The sequence below is a fragment of the Oryzias latipes genome, chromosome 6 (assembly GCF_053564925.1).
Source record: "Oryzias latipes strain Hd-rR chromosome 6, Olatipes_Hd-rR_3.1".
NCBI lineage: Eukaryota > Metazoa > Chordata > Actinopteri > Beloniformes > Adrianichthyidae > Oryzias > Oryzias latipes.
In genome coordinates, this window is record NC_136242.1 from 5941837 (window position 1) to 5959427 (window position 17591).

The 17591-nt window shown below is 43.3% G+C and overlaps 1 protein-coding gene across 2 annotated transcripts; it reads left to right on the plus strand.

Moving 5' to 3' along the window:
- Window positions 1-4825: 4825 nt before the first annotated feature.
- Window positions 4826-13250, plus strand: cfdp1 (craniofacial development protein 1). 2 transcript variants are annotated; one of them, XM_011472838.4, is made up of 7 exons: window positions 4826-5016; window positions 7075-7192; window positions 7611-7788; window positions 7993-8102; window positions 8362-8490; window positions 11648-11806; window positions 12187-13250. In XM_011472838.4, exons 1-7 carry the CDS (start codon window positions 4950-4952, stop codon window positions 12275-12277), a joined length of 852 nt encoding a protein of 283 aa, XP_011471140.1. In that variant the 5' UTR covers window positions 4826-4949; the 3' UTR covers window positions 12278-13250. The 2 variants fall into 2 exon arrangements, with proteins under 2 accessions (XP_011471140.1, XP_004086256.1); XM_004086208.5 differs by having other exon boundaries at window positions 7614-7788.
- The last annotated feature ends 4341 nt before the right edge of the window (window positions 13251-17591 follow it).

The following is a 17591-nucleotide window of genomic DNA, read 5'->3' on the forward strand; positions in this document are numbered from 1 at the left end:
TACTCCTATATTTGATTATATGGATAACCGAGTGTCGACTGAACCGCACAGAAGAGCTGCTCTGCCCCCCGCCCCTATATGATAATATGTGCAAATTACACTTAATCACTACTCATTTATGTCCTCTTCAATAGAGCTGTGCGTCTGCCATCTAAACACATTATATTGTAAAAAGCCAATTATGTGTCATTTGAGAGGAGAAGGTGTAATAGCCGCCTCTCTTTGTTGCAGCATCTCTCTCTTCGCTTCTTGTGATCCTTCCGATTCTGCTTTTAAACCTCAGCCAGCATTTTCCTAACTTTTGTTTGTAAATTTAGACTCAATCATCAGTCCCATGTCCTACTTCAGAGATCCCCATCGCGGACTAACATACCACCAAAAAACACCAGCCATGTGGAAGAAGGAGTTGCTGGATCATCTGCTGTTATTGCTAGTCTCTTCAAGATATTATCTATTTTTCCCCATCTTTGTTACAAAGGATTTTTCTTTCCACACAGTCTGTGTCACAACCCTTAATTGAGGTCTGTGTAATAACCAATAACATGTATTGAATTATCATGATGGGCTAGCTGATGTTGCAGCTGATTGTTCTGTCTCATGATGACTGTGTATCTGCAGAACTGTAACATCAGCTCATGACCCCTGCCAGTGTGCCAGTGCCTGTAAAAGTCTGCATCAACATCAGAAAAGATTTCCTGTCTGTTTCTATTATCAACATCAAAGTTTTGGCGTCTGAATTCAACTTGTGTTGTTTACGTCTGGAAGTCATCAGAGCTGCACTTAGATTTGGGTTCTGTACAACACTAATAGAGACAAGGTCCACCGATGATACATTGGTCTGTCCTCCTGTCCATCACAGTGGCACACACAGACACACAACCACACACATTCACATCACACCCACGGAACCATTTGGAATCATCAATGAACCCATGAAGTATGTTTTTGGACTGTGGGAGGAAGCCGGAGTGTCCACAGAGAACCCACACACGCACCGGGAGGACATGCAAACACAGACCCAGCTGGATTTTGAACCCGACTTGTGAGGGGATAAAACCAAACGACATGCAAGCTGAACCGGGCTATTTGCCTTCATGTCTAAACTGCTGAAGGATGTGTATCAGTTACTTGGCATCAAAGGCTTGAGGATAACACCTTACCATCCTCAAACAGATGGTTTAACAGATAGGTTTAATCAAATGTTGAAGCAAATGTTACGCAAATTCAATGACACAGGTTCTGACTGGGACCAGTGGCTTCCATATCTGCTTCTCGCTTACAGGGAAGTTCCACAAGGCTCCACTGGGTTTTCCCCATTTGAGTTGCTGTTTGGACATGAAGTGAGGGGACCTCTAGCGCTGTTGAGGGAAACCTGGGAGGATGGAGAAGGTAGAGAACCAATTAACATTGTGTCTTATCTCATCGAGATGAGAGAAAAGTTGGAGAAGATGTCTGCCCTTGCTCAGGAACACATGGTGACAAACAAACCAGAAAACCTGGTATGATAAAGCTGCTCGCACCAGAAGATTTCTCCAGGTCAGAAAGTGTTGGTGATGCTGCCAACAGTGGAGAGAGCAAGCTAGTGGCTAAGTGGCGAAGGCCTTTTGACGTTATTCAAAAATTGGGTCCCACCACTTACAAAGTCTCTGTTCCAGATCACAGCCACAGCAGTCGTGTCCTGCATGTCAATCTGCTGAAGCAAAGCATCCCTGGAGCAGAGGGAAAATACACAGTGACCTTTATAAGGAGCATAGCTGGTGAGGAAGTAGAAGAACAATATCTGCCCACTCCATCAGCCATAGAGAATGCTGTGGTCAAACGCCTAAGTTACAGGATTCTAGAACGGTTACTTGGTCCCCTGCTAAAGGAAATTGACCTGATGCTGTCCCTAGGCATCATTGAAGCTTCTCAGAGTTAGTGGTGCAATCCAATTGTTCTTGTCCCAAAGAAGGATGAAACAATAAAGTTTTGCATAGACTTTCGTTATCTAAACTCTGTTTCTAAGTTTGATTCATACCCTACACCAGGAATTGATGAACTCACTCATTGACCACCTTGGTAAGGCAAAATATCTGACAACGATTGATCTCTCCAAAGGATATTGACAGGTCCCGTTAACAGCCTGGTCCAGGGAGCTGACTGCCTTCAGAACCCCACGGGGCCTATATCATTTTACTGTCATGCCATTTGGATTACAAGGAGCTCCAGCCACGTTTCAAAGATTAATGGACAAGGCATTGTCTGTCACAGTTTACATCTGCATACCTTGACGACATTGTGGTGTACAGCAACAGCTGGGAAGAACATCTGGAACACCTGAAAATTGTTTTGGAGTGTCTCCACACTGCAGGTTTGACCATTAATCCAGCAAAGTGTGACGTGGCAAGGAAGGAGATCCAGTACCTGGGCTACCTCATTGGGAACGGAGAGGTAAAGCCACAAGTTGAAAAAGTGGAGGCCATCCAGTCCTGCCCTTATTGCCTCAAACTAAGAAACAATTAAGGTCTTTCCTTGGCATGACCGGCTGGTATCACAAATGTTTCAACTACAGCAGCTTCACTCACTGACACGACAAGTAAGTGATGGACAGAGAAATCAGAGACATTCAACAAGCCTTAAGTGGACATCCTGTTCTGAAGTGTCCTGACTTTCAACAACCTTTCATACTGCAAACTGATGCTTCAGACAGAGGGCTTGGTGCTGCTGGTACTGCTCCAAGGACCTCCTAAAGATCGCCACCCTGTTGCTTTCATCAGTCGCAAACTGCACCCCGCTATTCTACCATTGAGAAGGAGTGTCTGCCGGTGAAATGGGCCTTAGACTCCTTTAAATAATACCTTTTAGGAAGATCCTTCACCATAGAGACAGACCATAAAGCACTGAAATGGCTGCAAAGCATGAAGGACACCAACAGGCGATCCAGCCGTTAGACTTTGAAGTCATCCACATCCCTGGCAAAGAAAACATCGTTGCTTGACTGTCTTTCCCGCTGCCATCGGGAAAGTCTGGAGGAGGGGGAGCGTGTGGTGGTTGAACCTCAAACCACCACAGAGGTGTTAGTATTTCTTTAATTTTTCTTCAAATTCACTTTTACTTTGCTTCCTAAAATAAATTAACAATGGCTGCACACATTTGATTAATTTGTTTCAAGTGAGAAAAAGTAGTTTATTCCCCTTTGTTTGTTTCTGAGTTGACCCTCCATAACCAGCAGAGGAGATTGGGACGTTCCACGGGGAACTGCAGGGGTCGCCAACTCTCTGTGTGGCCTTTATTTTTGCTTATTTAAAGGGAATTATTAAGTCCACTTTTTTGTTGAAGACTGCTTTTATATTATATAAATGTTGTTTGTTTTACTGTTTTGTAACCTTAGATGGATTAGTTGGAATGTTTGATTAGTTTGTTGGTCCCTCCCTCATGTGTCCAGTATGGTTTGTCCCTCTCTATGAAGCTTCCCCGGTGTGTCAGTGCAGGGGCTGAGATCAGTTCAGTCCCACTTGTTTGTTCCATTTAGTTATTTTTTTCAGTTGGGCCCAAATTACTTTAGTTTTGAAACTATTCAGTTTTGTACTTTTTCATCAAACACAGCAAATAATAATATTAAAAGATCTTACAAAAAACTCCAGCTTTGTCATTTGACTCATTGTGAACCTTCACAAGGGGACAAAAAAGAATTCAGACAAACATCAACTATGCAAGTCCTCCCTCTTAGAAAGAAAGATGAGAGAGGCCTGTAATGTTCATTATAGATACACTGCAACTATTAGGGACAGAATGTAGAAAAAAGAATCCAGGAAAACACATTGTAGGATTTTAAATGAAAAACTTCATAAATTCCTTAATAAAATGCTAATTTGGTCACCTACAAAAAGTAAGGTTTGTGTCTCTCCCAGACTTGCTACTTCTTCTTTTTTGTCTGTTCTTTTTATTTATTAATTTCAAACTGAGAAATTGAAAAATAAACAGAGGTTTTAAAAAGGCTTTGGATGAAAATTAACAATTTATCGGGTTCCATTTTCTTTTAGTCAATCCCAATCCAAACAGTATTTTTAGAGCATTACAAAAAATAAATACATGGAAAACATTGCATAGGAATGAATCATGTTGACTCCCTTTTATCTATTAACTTTATTAATCTTCATAATTGTTTTGGTTTTGTTTTTAATTTCTTCCCTGCAGTTATTCCTGTTAAGGAGACAAAGAAGCTCCTCTGTCCCCCAAGCACTACTTGTATTAATGAAACCACATTAAACTGGTTATCTGTAGAAAAAATATGATGACATCATCAAGAACAGATCAGTCCATCATTCCACTCCAATGTGTGGACAGACTTTGAATAAAGTCATGTGTCCATACAGTGTGCTAGAATGTTCTAAGAATGTTCCCTCTGGATTATTTGGATGTGGAAAAACAACAGTGGACTGAACTTTAGGAAACTAACATGTGAATGGATTTGACATTCATTCTAGTTTACTTGTTTGTTTGGACACAGATTTCATTTCCACTTAATGATCTGGAAGAAATCCAAGAATCTGGAAAACTTTACTGTTCAGTAGCAGGAATTTCTGTCTGAGTCTCACTGGTGAAACTGTTGGAAAGGGAGTTACAGTCACCCCGTGTGGTTGAATGAAGCGTGAATAAATCCAGGTTATTAGCTGGTTTCTCGTTCTTTGATTTTTGAATGTTATTCACCAGGTTTGAGTCCAAAGGCTAAATTGTCAAACAGTTTCTGAGGCCTAGAACGATCCAAAGACAGATGGACATGTTCCACGGTCTGCCGGCAGGTGGCAGTGTGAAAAACCTGTGGCCTTAACTGCTGTTCACCTCCGGAGAGGAAGAGGAGGACCGGAAGTTCCGCCGCAGAGCGACAGACAAACGGCTTCGAGGTTCCGAGCCGCAGGTTTTGACCCGGTTCTTTGGAGTTCTCCGTCTTCAGACGCTTCCTCCCAACCATGAGTTACTCCGACTACGACTCGGACGGGTACCAGTCCCACGAGGATGAGGACTATGTCCCGTCGGGTGAGGCATCCTCCTCTCTTCTTCTCTACCATCTTTGGTCCATCAGGTTTGTTGTTATGAAGCATCCATCCATCTAGCAGGAGTCTCAGTGGAAATGAGTAAAGTAGACATTATCCTGCACGGTTTGTTTATTTTATTTTATAATAGACTGAACTTTATCCTAAAGGAAACTTCCCGCCACAAAGCTCAAGTAGAAGAATGAATAAAAATGATGTTTGACAAATACTAAAGGACTGGCTTCCTGCTGGATCTCAGTGACTAAAATCGTCAAACGTCTTTTCTATATTTTCAGAAAAACACTATCAAGGGGTTTATGGGTGATTCAGGGCTGACATTCTGTAATCCTGTGAATATTGTCAAGAGTTCAAACCACACCGACAGAATCTCCTAGATCCCGTTGAGATCAGGGATCAGGATCCGCTGTTCGGCCCGGTGGTGAAGGCTCGTCTGGGCTCCCAGCAGTGAAGCGTGTCTGAGACCTGTTCTGCTGTCTGCAGCCCGTTGTCTAGTCAAAGTGTTTAGTCTGAAAAAACCCTATGACGACAAATCCAGGCTGACAGCGTCTGCAGAGATGCCAGCTCTGCACTGACTTTCCCTGAAACTAGATCCTCCAGCCTCCATGGACCTCTGTGGAGACCACTGGAACCGTGAAGCAGAGTCCTTCACACCAGAAGCTCTTTTCATTCGGAGTCTCCCCACTGATATTAAGGCTTCCCAGAGTAAATGTGCAAGTGTGATGAGTGCAGCGTTCTGGGAAATGTAAAGCTGATGGCAGCGTGCTCAGTGATGGCCGCTCAGACCTCAGCTGTCGTCTTTCTGATGGCACTTGAAGCAGCTCATTTAAAGCACCGTGACACACACTGACCCATCTTGTTGTGTTGTTTTCATCTGATCACATTTCAAAGAGTGGAGGAGATGCTGAACATTCCACATTTGTAACTACGACTGCACAATATGAGGAAAACTCGCCATTTGCGATATTAGTCATCAAAACTGCGATGACGATTTAACTTTAACAAATAGCAAAACAACCAAAAACATCATTTCCGTTTCACTGCAACTGTTGAAAAATTACACTCCGAATGACCCTCGTCTGCATAGGAGGCAAACATCTAACAGAAAAGGGCTCCATCTGATTGGTCAACAACGGGAACGGATCCATCTGATTGGTCAAATGCATAAATGGATTTATTTTATTCATTAAATACTTCAAGCTGCCGTAAGATTGTTTTAGCACATTTAAAGTAACCATTTTTCGCAATTTTCACCATCTTTTGCGACATGCGTATTGCACAGGTGGACATAATAACAATAACGATAAATTTGCGATTTATTGTGCGGCCTAGTTGTTACTGATTGGTACTGATCTGCTTATTTTCTTGGGTTTTCCAGCTGTAGTTTTCTATAAAACTGAACAGTTTTTGCCATTGACAGTACAAGGGACTGGACTGGGTGACCCCGCCCCCCTCCCATTCCAAACAGGAAGTGACTTTCAGAAGCCAGAATCCCACAGACGTCTACAGAAAATAAATCGCTGTTACTAAGTCATTCTATTGGTCAGAAGAACCATTTTTGATCTAATACCTTTTTTTACACTTTTTTTTATATAATCCTCATTTTTTTTATGCTAGTTTTTCTCTATTGCAAGTTTCATGTTATAAACTGACCAATCAGATGCCTTAATAAAATCAGGTGGTCTCACGTCAAACATTCAAAACTTCTGATTGACAGATTCTCCTGAACAAGCTCCCTCCTGACTTACAAGGTTGTCATGGAAACGATGGCTCATTGATGTTGTCTGGCTCCACCATGGTGGCAACGGTATTGCAAAAAAAATGGCGGCTGAATGGACTTTATTTGGTTGGAGCCAGAATTAAAGTCCCACTCACTCGGTCCAGTTCTCCAATACAGTCGATGATCTTTGTGAGAAACATTCCTTCTCAGCGTTGACTTCTCCTGGGGGGGCGCGGGGCTGGAAGCTGCTGGACTGTGTGGGGTGAAGACCCCTCGGGTCGCTCCGTCTCTCCATCCTGACGCTGGTTCCTGCTGCTGTTGCAGATGATAACCTCAGTGAGGACGACATGAACGAGTGCGAGAAGGAGGACCCTCTACATCAGGAGGATAGCGTTCCACATCCTGGCAGGAAGAAGAAGAGGAGGAAGGATGTTCATATGAGGTGAGAAGATGGGAAATGATTGCAGGAGAGACAGAAAAATGTTTGGATTTCCTTCTTTTCTCCTTAGTTTTTATGCTTTATTGTCATCATTGGGTTATGAATTGGCTCTAAAGTCCACACTAAAAGCTCATAAATGTCTAAAAAGCTCCTGGCGGCTTTCCTGCCGCAGCTGCCTCTTCATACCTGCTGCTGTTTACCGTACCTGCATGGCGTATGACCTGCACACGTGGGAAACTGCACAGTTACTGGTTCCAAACATCAACTTTTGTTTCTTTGAGGCATCCTTTGTTTTGTAACGACTTTGGAAAATATTTGGATCAGATTTGGATGAATCTGATGAGCTAAAAAAGCCCTGATGATAATGGTGTGTTATTTGTGCCTGTCATGGAAATTAAAGAAGAGTTTTGATCACTTAAAGCAGGAAGCGCAGGAAGTCCGAGGAGGACGGCAAAGAACGGGCTGATCCACCACAGGGAGGTGATGAAGATGAGGCCACGCAGAAGAAAAAATCTGATGATCTTTGGGCCAGTTTCCTGTCTGACGTTGGATCCCGGGACAAAGCCCCCGCAGAAGAGTGTCCCCCCAGAAAACAGGAGGTATTTCTGCTGGTGATGTAAGAGAGCTGCTGCCTGACCTGCAGAGCAGGCATGATGGACCAGCAGCTAAAGCTCTGAACCTACAACAAACTGCAGCGTCATGTTTCTGCAGGGTTTGAAAAGCATTCCTTGCACTGTCACAGAGTAGATCCTCCCCTCCCAGCAGCGCAGAGTGGGTCTTTATTTGTTCTTTTCTGTTCTCAGACTCCGTCTTCAGGCCTGCAGCCTCAGGCTTCCACTGCACAAACGAAAACATCCCAGGCCGATAAAGTGGTCATCACCAAAGTGTTCGACTTTGCTGGAGAAGAAGTCCGGTGCGTTTCTGAACATCATGTGTCCTCTCCTGACGCGTCTACCTCTGAACACTAGATGGGGCTGCTCACTCAATGATGCCACAGCAGCAAACCCCAAATCCACTACATCTGACTCATTCCGTCTTCATCTGTCAGAGATTGCCTTTGTGTAGTCATGAAGGATGTTGCCTGCCGCAGACTGCGCCATGTGTTGGTGCTTCAACCGGGCATTTGCTTCACGCTGCTCTGCTGAAGGTCTGTGGATCTGTGTCTCTGTCAGGGTGAGCAAAGAAGTGTCAGCAGACTCCAGGGAAGCCAAGACTTACCTGAAGACCCAGAAAGCTGAGGAGGAGGATGCTGGAAACCCGGACAAGCCCCCAGTTAGCGAGTCGCCTCTCCCTGGAGCCAGGTAAATACAAAAACCTGCAGTCGTGTGTTTCAGAGGTCTTCCAGATACCAGAGTGCATTGAGAGGATTCTGACTGCAGCTAAATGAAGGTGCACACCAAAAAATAGATCTTTTATCATTGTTGTACTGATGGAGGCAGCACAGCTGGTTCAAATGTCCAGGGATTGTGGAGAGGAGCATGTGTCCTCGCCACTGTTGATGCTGGACGGATTGGCGTGCAGCAGTGTGCAATTCCAGCACACATCTGCAGGGAGCTCCACCCCAAGCGTTAAATGCGGCGCTCATGCAGGGCAGACGTCTCCACCACATACCTCCACCTGGAGGCCCAACCAGCCGTAGCAGTGCTCATGCTCTCCTCAACACCAGAATCAGATTGACTGTATTTGTGCTCTGAAATGTGCCGTTATTGGTACCAAGGTGAGGCGGCGAGGAGAGCTCAGATGTTCACAGGAGAAGTGGCGTTCCAGACATCATGTTGACTGATGATGCAGTTTCTTCAAGTAAGCTGTGGAGCACGGCGTATAGAACTGTAGCTACTAGTGATGGCCTGGAATTATCCACCAAAGTCACTTTATTCAACTTCAGATTTGACAAAAATACTGTGTTTATGTGCTGCTGCAGTAATATCGCAAAAACTACACAATAAGAATACACAACTCTTTGTGAGGAGATAGCTGTGTCGTGTGTATGAATGTTATTTTTGTAGTACTGATAAGGTGTTTTATGAAAACAGAAAGCAGCAACGATTGCTCTGCTGTGAACCGTGTCATGGGGGGGTAACATTTCTAAAGCGCCGCTGGCGTAACCACGACTGAGCCGACAGGACGGGGCTCTGGACAGCACTGCTGCCTGGGTGGACTGGAATCTGTCGGGCGGGAACCGCGGACAGGAGGCGCCGTGGCAGGACGGTTGGGTGAGACGGGGGTCTCAGTCTCGCTTCATTCCAATCGAGGACGCTCAGGCTCCTGAGGGCCGGAGTGCTCCGCCGCCATGGACCCGGCACACAGCGGAGCCAGCCGGGAGGCACAAAAAAGGAAGTGCGCTTAGTGTAGTTAAACACAACAGTGACATGTTTCAGAAGAAGTTTGATTGGCCGCTCTGAATGTCAATCAAAAGACGTATTCCACAGAGAGGGTGACAACTGTCAGACAGATATTTGATTTGATACTGTTTTATTTCTTTATTTCTTTCTATCTTTGATGGCCCGCGATCTGTCATCACATCCATAATGACCACCCCTGGTTTGGATCTTTGTCAGTCTTTAGCCGTGTTCACACTGCATGTGGGGTGCATTCATTCACACTAAACGTGCACAAAGCCCATGGTGTTCACACTGGACCAGCTAGGAGGGGCTTCTTCTCCTGCTGCTTACAGGTGCAGTGTGGGAAACGTTACCACTCATACCTTCATCCTCCTGCAGACTCCTTCCTGGATCTCCTCTGTTTTATTCTGCCTTGATTGTGTTCATTTCATGTAGCTGAGAGGATTTGACCACAGTCTGATGAATTTACGGACGATTTGGTGTAAAACTGTAGACAGATATTTGGACTCCTTCCTCACATTTGATGACCCTTTCTCCTGTTCTGGCAAACTTCATGGCGTTGACCTCCAAAAGGCGCCCCCTGCTGCTCTGGATCAGTAGACTGATCTATGCCACAAGTGGGATTAGGGCTGCACGATGTGAGGAAAACTCGCAATATGCGATATATTAGTGATCAAGATTGTGATGACGATATAACTTGAGAAAAAAGAACAACAGCAAAACAACTAAATACATCATCTCTATTTCACTGCAACAGTTTAATTTAAATGAGAGTCAACATAACTTCAATTATACTCCAAATGGCCCTCGTCTACGAAGGAGGCAATCATCTAACATAAAAGGACTCCATCTGATTGGTCAATGATGTAAAGGACTCCATCTGTTTGGTCAAATGCATAAATGGATTTATTTGATTTCTTAAATATTTCAAGCTGACCTAAGATTGTTTTAGCACATTTAAAGTTGACCATTTATCGTAATTTTCAACGTCTTTTGTGAGATGCGTATTGCACCACTTGATATTGCGATAACGATAAATTTGGGATTTATTGTGCCGGCCTAAGTGGAATCAATTCTAGAAACACAAAAACAAACAAATCTAAATTGAATTTCTATTGAGTTGCAGTTCTTTGCAATCTGACATAAAGACTTAAGTTTCTTCTGTTTCTATAACAACAAACCATGATATGGGCTTTTGCACGCCTTCCTTCACAGAGACAGAGATGCAGGCAGGAAGCAGGAAGTCATTTTACAGAAGACAGGAAGTTTAGTGTGTCCAAACCCATTTCCTCCGTATCCCATCAGTGTGCTCTCAGAGCAGACCGCTCCCCAGGAAAGAGTCCTCAGAGCTCATTTATCTTCAAAGATGCTGAAGACTGTTTGCTGCAGACTCACATGGTTCTGCCGCTCCCTGCTGTTGTGTTACCACGGCAACAAAGCTAGAATCGAATCGAAGGGATGTGACGTGTTAAGATTAAAGATGAGGAAAAAGAGAATTCATCCACTTCTGAGGAGGTCAGTGTGGAGTCTGTATGCTGGGCTGCAGTCTGATGATGCACAGCACTAGGATGACATGCTGCAGCTCCTCCTCACTCCTGCTGATGAGCTGCAGCTCTGCAGCTCCTCCTCCTTGCCCCAGAAGGTCCCCTGCCTGCTTTTTCACCTCAGTCGAGTTTTTGTGTGCAACAACACTCCCATTCGTTGTAGTCCTCAGCTTCTGTTGGCTCCTTGTTGTGTCCCTGCAGCTGCAGACAGCCTGAACTGCTGTTGGATCTCCTTGAGGGAGGCTGCTCCGATGGGGGTGTTGTACCTGCTGAGAGCTGATGATTGACATGCTCTGGCCTCGACCTCTGCCGGCGTTTAGTTGAACTCCCTCAAATGTTGTTTGCTGAAGATCAGAAGCTTGTTTCCCATGTGAGGGCCAGTTCTTATTCCAACCCCGACTTTGTCTGAGGAAGACTGCAGAAGTAATGAACTCGGACAGTCGTGCTCACAAGTGTTTGATTAAAGACCTTTTTGTTGGGGTCAGCCCTGCAGCAGGATCTGGTGTTAGTGTGACGAACTGGAACTGTGAAGGATTTGACCCGTGTTGTTGCTTTACGCTCTCCCCCTACAGCACCAAACGTCCGTCAGGCATGGGCGGCATCCTCAGTCGCCTTGGAGGAAAGAAACCAAAAATGAGCACGCTGGAGAAGTCCAAGATGGACTGGGATGCTTTCAAGTCAGAGGAGGGCATCACAGAGGAGCTGGCTATCCACAACAGAGGCAAGGAGGGGTAAGGAATCCACACGATGCTACGTAACAAGCAGAAGGCTCAGACCTGGATGAACAAAAAGACTCTGAACTTCCCAGCAGAGGTGTGCTGCTCCTCCACCTAAAGCCTCAAACGCCTGACATGCAGCAAACAGGAACAGTCTATAACAAAACGTATCAAATCAATTTAGGATATGGATTGAAAAACTGATTAGAAAGGATCAGAAACAAACTACGGTTGCAGGAATCATTATGGTATGACAGATGTCTGAACTCATTCTTTGTAAATAAAGTTTGATTTGAATAGATATGCAGGGCAAGCTGTGGAACTGCTCCCTGGAATGGGGGGAGGGGGGGTCAACTTTGGTAGAAGGAGGTCTGATTTTTTCTTTGTGTGTTCAGGTTTGTGGAGCGGAAAAACTTCTTGGAGCGTGTTGACCATCGCCAGTTTGAGTTGGAGAAAGCTGTGAGACTGAGCAACATGAAGCAGTGATACACACACACAGATACACACACACACACACACAACAGAGAAACACACACAGATTCACAGAAACATACAATCACACAGGAATACACACCAACAGATACACAAATACAAGCAGACACAGACCCAGATGTTGGGGCCTCATGTACACTGCCCCCCCCCTGTAATGACAGGGCTGTGGGAATGGGCTGTGGTTGTGTAGGGAGGGGTCGCCACTGCTCTGGGGTGAGAACCAGTGAGAGTTTCAGATTTTCTCCAGAGCTGCTGGTTATCTGCACCACGGATCTCTGACCTAAACCCCCCCCCCCCCCCCACACACACACACAGGCCTCTTCCTGCACTGATGGGAGCTGGAACGTCACCATGCTTGGAGAAGTGCTCTCCATCGGACCATGGACAGAAAAGGAGTCGCTTCAGCAGGAAGAGTGAAGGAACAATTCAAGACTTTCATCTTTTCAACGATGCTTTTGAAATCTAAGTTTGGGATGGAAGGAGTTTGTGCATCAAGTCTCACCTGAACCACACACATTTGTTTTTCTCCCCGATTCCTCTGAAGAAAGCTTTGATGGAGGAGTCGGGCAGTGGCATCTCTTTCAGGTTCTTCTCTCCTGAAAAGATGTTTGCACAGAGACGTTCTTTGTGGATCGTTGGGCTGGCTCTCCTCTCCCGGACTCCTGGTTCTGCTAACCTGGGCTCCATTTTTTATTGACTAACCTACAGGTGATGTGGTTGAGCAGTCTGCTGTTTTCACGGCGCCCCACAGCTTTGTGATGTGGTCATGTGACCCCACCTGAACCTCTCATCCCGGAATCACAGTCCAAGCAGTTCCACACCTGAACTGTTCAATGGGAGCACAAGTTTGGCTGCTGATGGAGGCAGAAGGAAGACCTGGAGTCCTTTTGGTTTAACCTTAGTCACTGTAAGGTTTAGTTTCTTCTTGTTTTCCGTGTAAATATTAAATTTGGCTTTGATGTGTTCAGTCTGCTCTTTGTTACAGAAACATTCTTTTATTTTCCTGAAGGATGTTAGATGAAAACAGAACTTTGTTGTGTTCAGAGACTTTGAATTGTTCTCTGAACTTCCTGTTCTTCACCTTTCACAACAACAGAATCTGTGACTGTACAATAGCTCTGAAGAACAGACCGTGTGATGCAGCAGTCAGACTGCAGGGGGCGCTACACTGCAGAGTTTAACATTGCAGCAGAGAACTGGACTGAGTGCGTGTGATGTCACCTATAGAAAATAGTTTACTTCCCGCTCCAATCACATGTAGTCAGTTCAGCCACCATTTTTTTCACCATATGGACACCGCCATGTTGGAACCAGTCGATGTCATTAAGCAGTAATTTGGTCTGAATCAACACCTCAGTGGCTGCTACTGTCACCAATCAGGAGCGAGCTTGTTGGAAGTCTGCGTCAGTATTTTTCAACCAGTGTGCCGCGGCGCACACTAGGGTGCCGTGATAAATGTTCAGGTGTACCATGGGAAATGACCCATTCACTGATCTAAAAACACTTCCCATCTCCAGGATATCAGCTCTGTGTTCATCCAGGTCCTGATAAAACACTGAGTAGTTAGGAATATAAAAGATCATAAAATACTTTTTTCTTTGTGTTTATTTGATTAAATTAAAGACATTTTGATAAGAATGACGGTACTGCGATGTAGCAGTAGCTTCAGACGTTTTCTGAAAAGTCCCGCCCCTTTAACTGTCTCCACCAATCATTCTTGGAGTCTTAATCACACGTCTTTAGTCTGACCAATCAGAAGTGGATAAAGTCTTCACTTCCTGGTTCTGATTAAAGTCTCTCAGTTCTAACAAAAATACCAGCTAAAGCTCGTCTTTAGTGGTGAAGCTTTCCACAGAATCTGGTGTCAGACCGTGGAACAAGTGAACACATCAATGAAGCTCAGAGACGCTAGTCTGTCTGCCATCTGTGGAAGTTAGCACTACATCTCCCATGATGCATTGGGTTAAAGACAGCATCTCATCAAACATCCCGGAGTTTGGTCCAAGTCATCTTTTTAACTGAAACACTTTTCTAAGAATGTCTGGATTATTTTATATGATACATTTAAGTAGAAGTAATAACAACACTTAAGAAACAGATTATGGTGAAGTGGCCAACAGACACAATTAAACTAAATTGAAACAATCTAATCATCTAAGAAGAAATAAAACATTTTTGTTAAAGTTTTCAAAGACTTCATCTTTGATTAAGAGAAAAGAAAAACTAATAAAACTTCAACATGTTCATTTTTTGTGTAGCTACAGAAAACAAAACATATGTTCGTCTTTTTGTGTAAATTTTATCAAACATATTGTCATCATATTGTTCAAAAATTACAGTTGCCTTTGCACCAACGTCTAAAAAAATAAATAAATTAATATTTAGAAAGAATATATTTGGTTTTTTGTGAGAATACATAAAATTCCATGTTAATAAACTGAAGGGAAAAACAACTACCAGGGTAAAATGTCAAATAATTTAGTTGAAAATTATTACTAAAATCTAACTTAACTTTTATTACATCTTTTAGAAAAAACAGCTGCAACTTCCAGCTTTTTCTGCCACAATTATCACAAAAATGCATGTGAGATTGTGGAGGGACTGTACATCAATACAGACTAGAGTTTCTCCTTTTTTAATTTTTGGATGCTGGTGTGCCGCAGGATTTTTCTCAAGGAGAAAGTGTGCCTTTGCGCAAAAAAGGTGGAAAAACACTGGTCTAGACACTGTTGGACATGGGAGCCAGCATGCACCTACTTTAACTGAGACTGTTTAATCTTGGATAAAGTTGGATTCATCAGGACGCTGCTTCCATCTGCTGTATAGCAGCTAAATGCAACGTCAGCCCTCTTGGTTCTGACCCAAAGTTCTCCCAGCTGTCTGCCAATCCCTGAGATCTGTTGGTGGTTTAGGCTCCACACTGGTGTGAGTTATACTTCAGCAGCAGCAAGCCAATGTTTTGTTTGAGAACTCCCTCTTGTTCTTTGTAGTTAATGGTTAAAGAGGATGGTTTTCTCATCCCATCACATTTATTTTGACGGGTTTCTCCCTACCAACCCGAGAGAACACCGGAACACCACAACATAAAGACAGGCCAGAGGACTAGAGCTCGATTCAGCTTTCATCTTCTCTGGACCTCTGACTTCCAGCAAAAAGTCATATTCTTAGATTTTGACCAAATTTGAAGAAAAACATGAAAATGAATTTAGAGAAAATGGAACCCTCTCCTAAAACCTTCCATGTTTTTTACTTTCCTTTGGTTTTAAAGGCGTCTTTATCCTTCAGAGAACAGTATCTTTCAGTTTAACCGCTGAAATCTGCCTGAACTTGTTTACTCTGGGTATGTCGGTTCCAAAAGACCGGATATGAGTTGGCTTAATTACCATCGACTTGGTAACCCTGGGTTAATGCATGTGCACGTCATGTACATAAAGACATTCTCAATGGATCGACGACTTCCGGAGTCACCATGGAAACGCGTGGAGAAAAAAGAAAGCCCTATACTTCAGTGAAACGGAGTCTGAGATTTAAATGACGGCGTATGAAGATTATACGTCCATCAAAAAAGTAACACTGCTGCATCAGTAAAAGAAAGAGTTTCTGCTTGGAGAAAAAGAACGGACAAAGTAAACGCACGAGTAGAGCTGTGACGGTGTCGGCTTTTTCATCACCGCGGTGATGAACCACGGTGATATATCTATATCTATCTATCTATCTATCTATCTATCTATCTATCTATCTATCTATCTATCTATCTATCTATCTATCTATCTATCTATCTATCTATCTATATATATATATGTGTGTGTGTGTGTGTATATGTATATATACGTAAATATATATGTATATACATACACTGACCAAAAATATAAACGCAACACTTTTGTCATTGCTCCCATTTTTTATGGTATGAACTCAAAGATGTGAAACATTTTCCACATACACAAAATAACCAGTTCTCTGAAATATTGTTCACAAATCTGTCTAAATCTGTGATAGTGAGCACTTCTCCTTTGCCAAGACAATCCATCACACCTCGCAGGTGTGCCCTATCAAAATGCTGATTAGACAGCATGATTATTGCACAGGTGTGCCTTAGACTGGCCACAAGAAAAGGCCACTTTGAAATCTTCAGTTTTGTTTTATTGAGGGGGTCAGGGGACTCAGACAACCAGTCAGTATCTGGTGTGACCACCATTTGCCTCATGAAGTGCGACACATCTCCTTCGCAGAGAGTTGATCAGGTTGTCTATTGTGGCCTGTGGAATGTTGGTCCACTCTTCTTCAATGGCTGTGAGACGTTGTGAGAAGTGTCACTATCACAGATTTAGACAGATTATTTCAGAGAACTTGTTATTTTGTGTATGTGGAAAATGTTTCACATCTTTGAGTTCATACCATAAAAAATGGGAGCAATAACAAAAGTGTGGCGTTTATATTTTTGGTCAGTGTATGTAAATTGTGTATATATATATATATATATATATATATATATATATATATATATACAATTTATAAAACTTAATTAATTAATGAATTAATTCTATTGGTAACAAGTCTTCTTCCTCTTTCGGCTTTTCCCATCAGGGGTCGCCACAGCGAACAAGTCGCATGGTAAACTTGGCAATGTTTTACGCCGGATGCCCTTCCTGACGCAACCTTCTCAAACCGGGCTTGGAACCGGCACAGGGGTAGAGAAGGGAACAGGGAGCAGCCCGGAGTCGAACCCTGGTTTCACGGACGGAAGGCGCCGCAAACCAGCACGAGCTAACAAGTAATTGAGTTAAATTTATTCAACCTAATTTCTTATGTCTATCCAACTCAATAATTGTTTAGGCAACTCAAATCTAAATATTTATCTAACTAAATGTCATTTTACTCCAATTCATTTTAAGTTTTTCCATCTTAATTTATTGTACTTCTTGAACCCTCATATGTCTAAGTTTGAGGCTGCAGATATTTTCATTTTTATAACAATAAAATAAATGATACAGTGTGGATTTACAATATATACCATGCAATTAATTATCATGACTCTGACTGTATCTTCAGTTCTTATTCCATACTGTTAAATAATCTCATCATCCTCGCCCTCATGGTGCTGAAAGAATTAAACACAACAGGATAAATAACTATCAAATAACCATTTCCACCATAGCCATTTCTATAACTGTGTTGGGTGTCCTGCAAGTTTCTGGATAATTGTTGTAATAGCAAAAGATGACGAGGTGAGCTTTCAGAATACACTGGGGTGGGGGGTGGGGGGTGTTCCAGTGCTGAAGTCTCACGGCCCCTTTAAGGCAGATGT

Excerpts from the sequence above, each read along its gene's own strand:
- cfdp1 (XM_011472838.4), top strand. The coding sequence starts at position 4,950 with ATGAGTTACTCCGACTACGACTCGGACGGGTACCAGTCCCACGAGGAT. Across the intron at positions 8,103-8,361 it reads TTTGCTGGAGAAGAAGTCCG|GGTGAGCAAAGAAGTGTCAG; the intron begins GTGCGTTTCTGA and ends TGTCTCTGTCAG. Across the intron at positions 8,491-11,647 it reads TCGCCTCTCCCTGGAGCCAG|CACCAAACGTCCGTCAGGCA; the intron begins GTAAATACAAAA and ends CTCCCCCTACAG.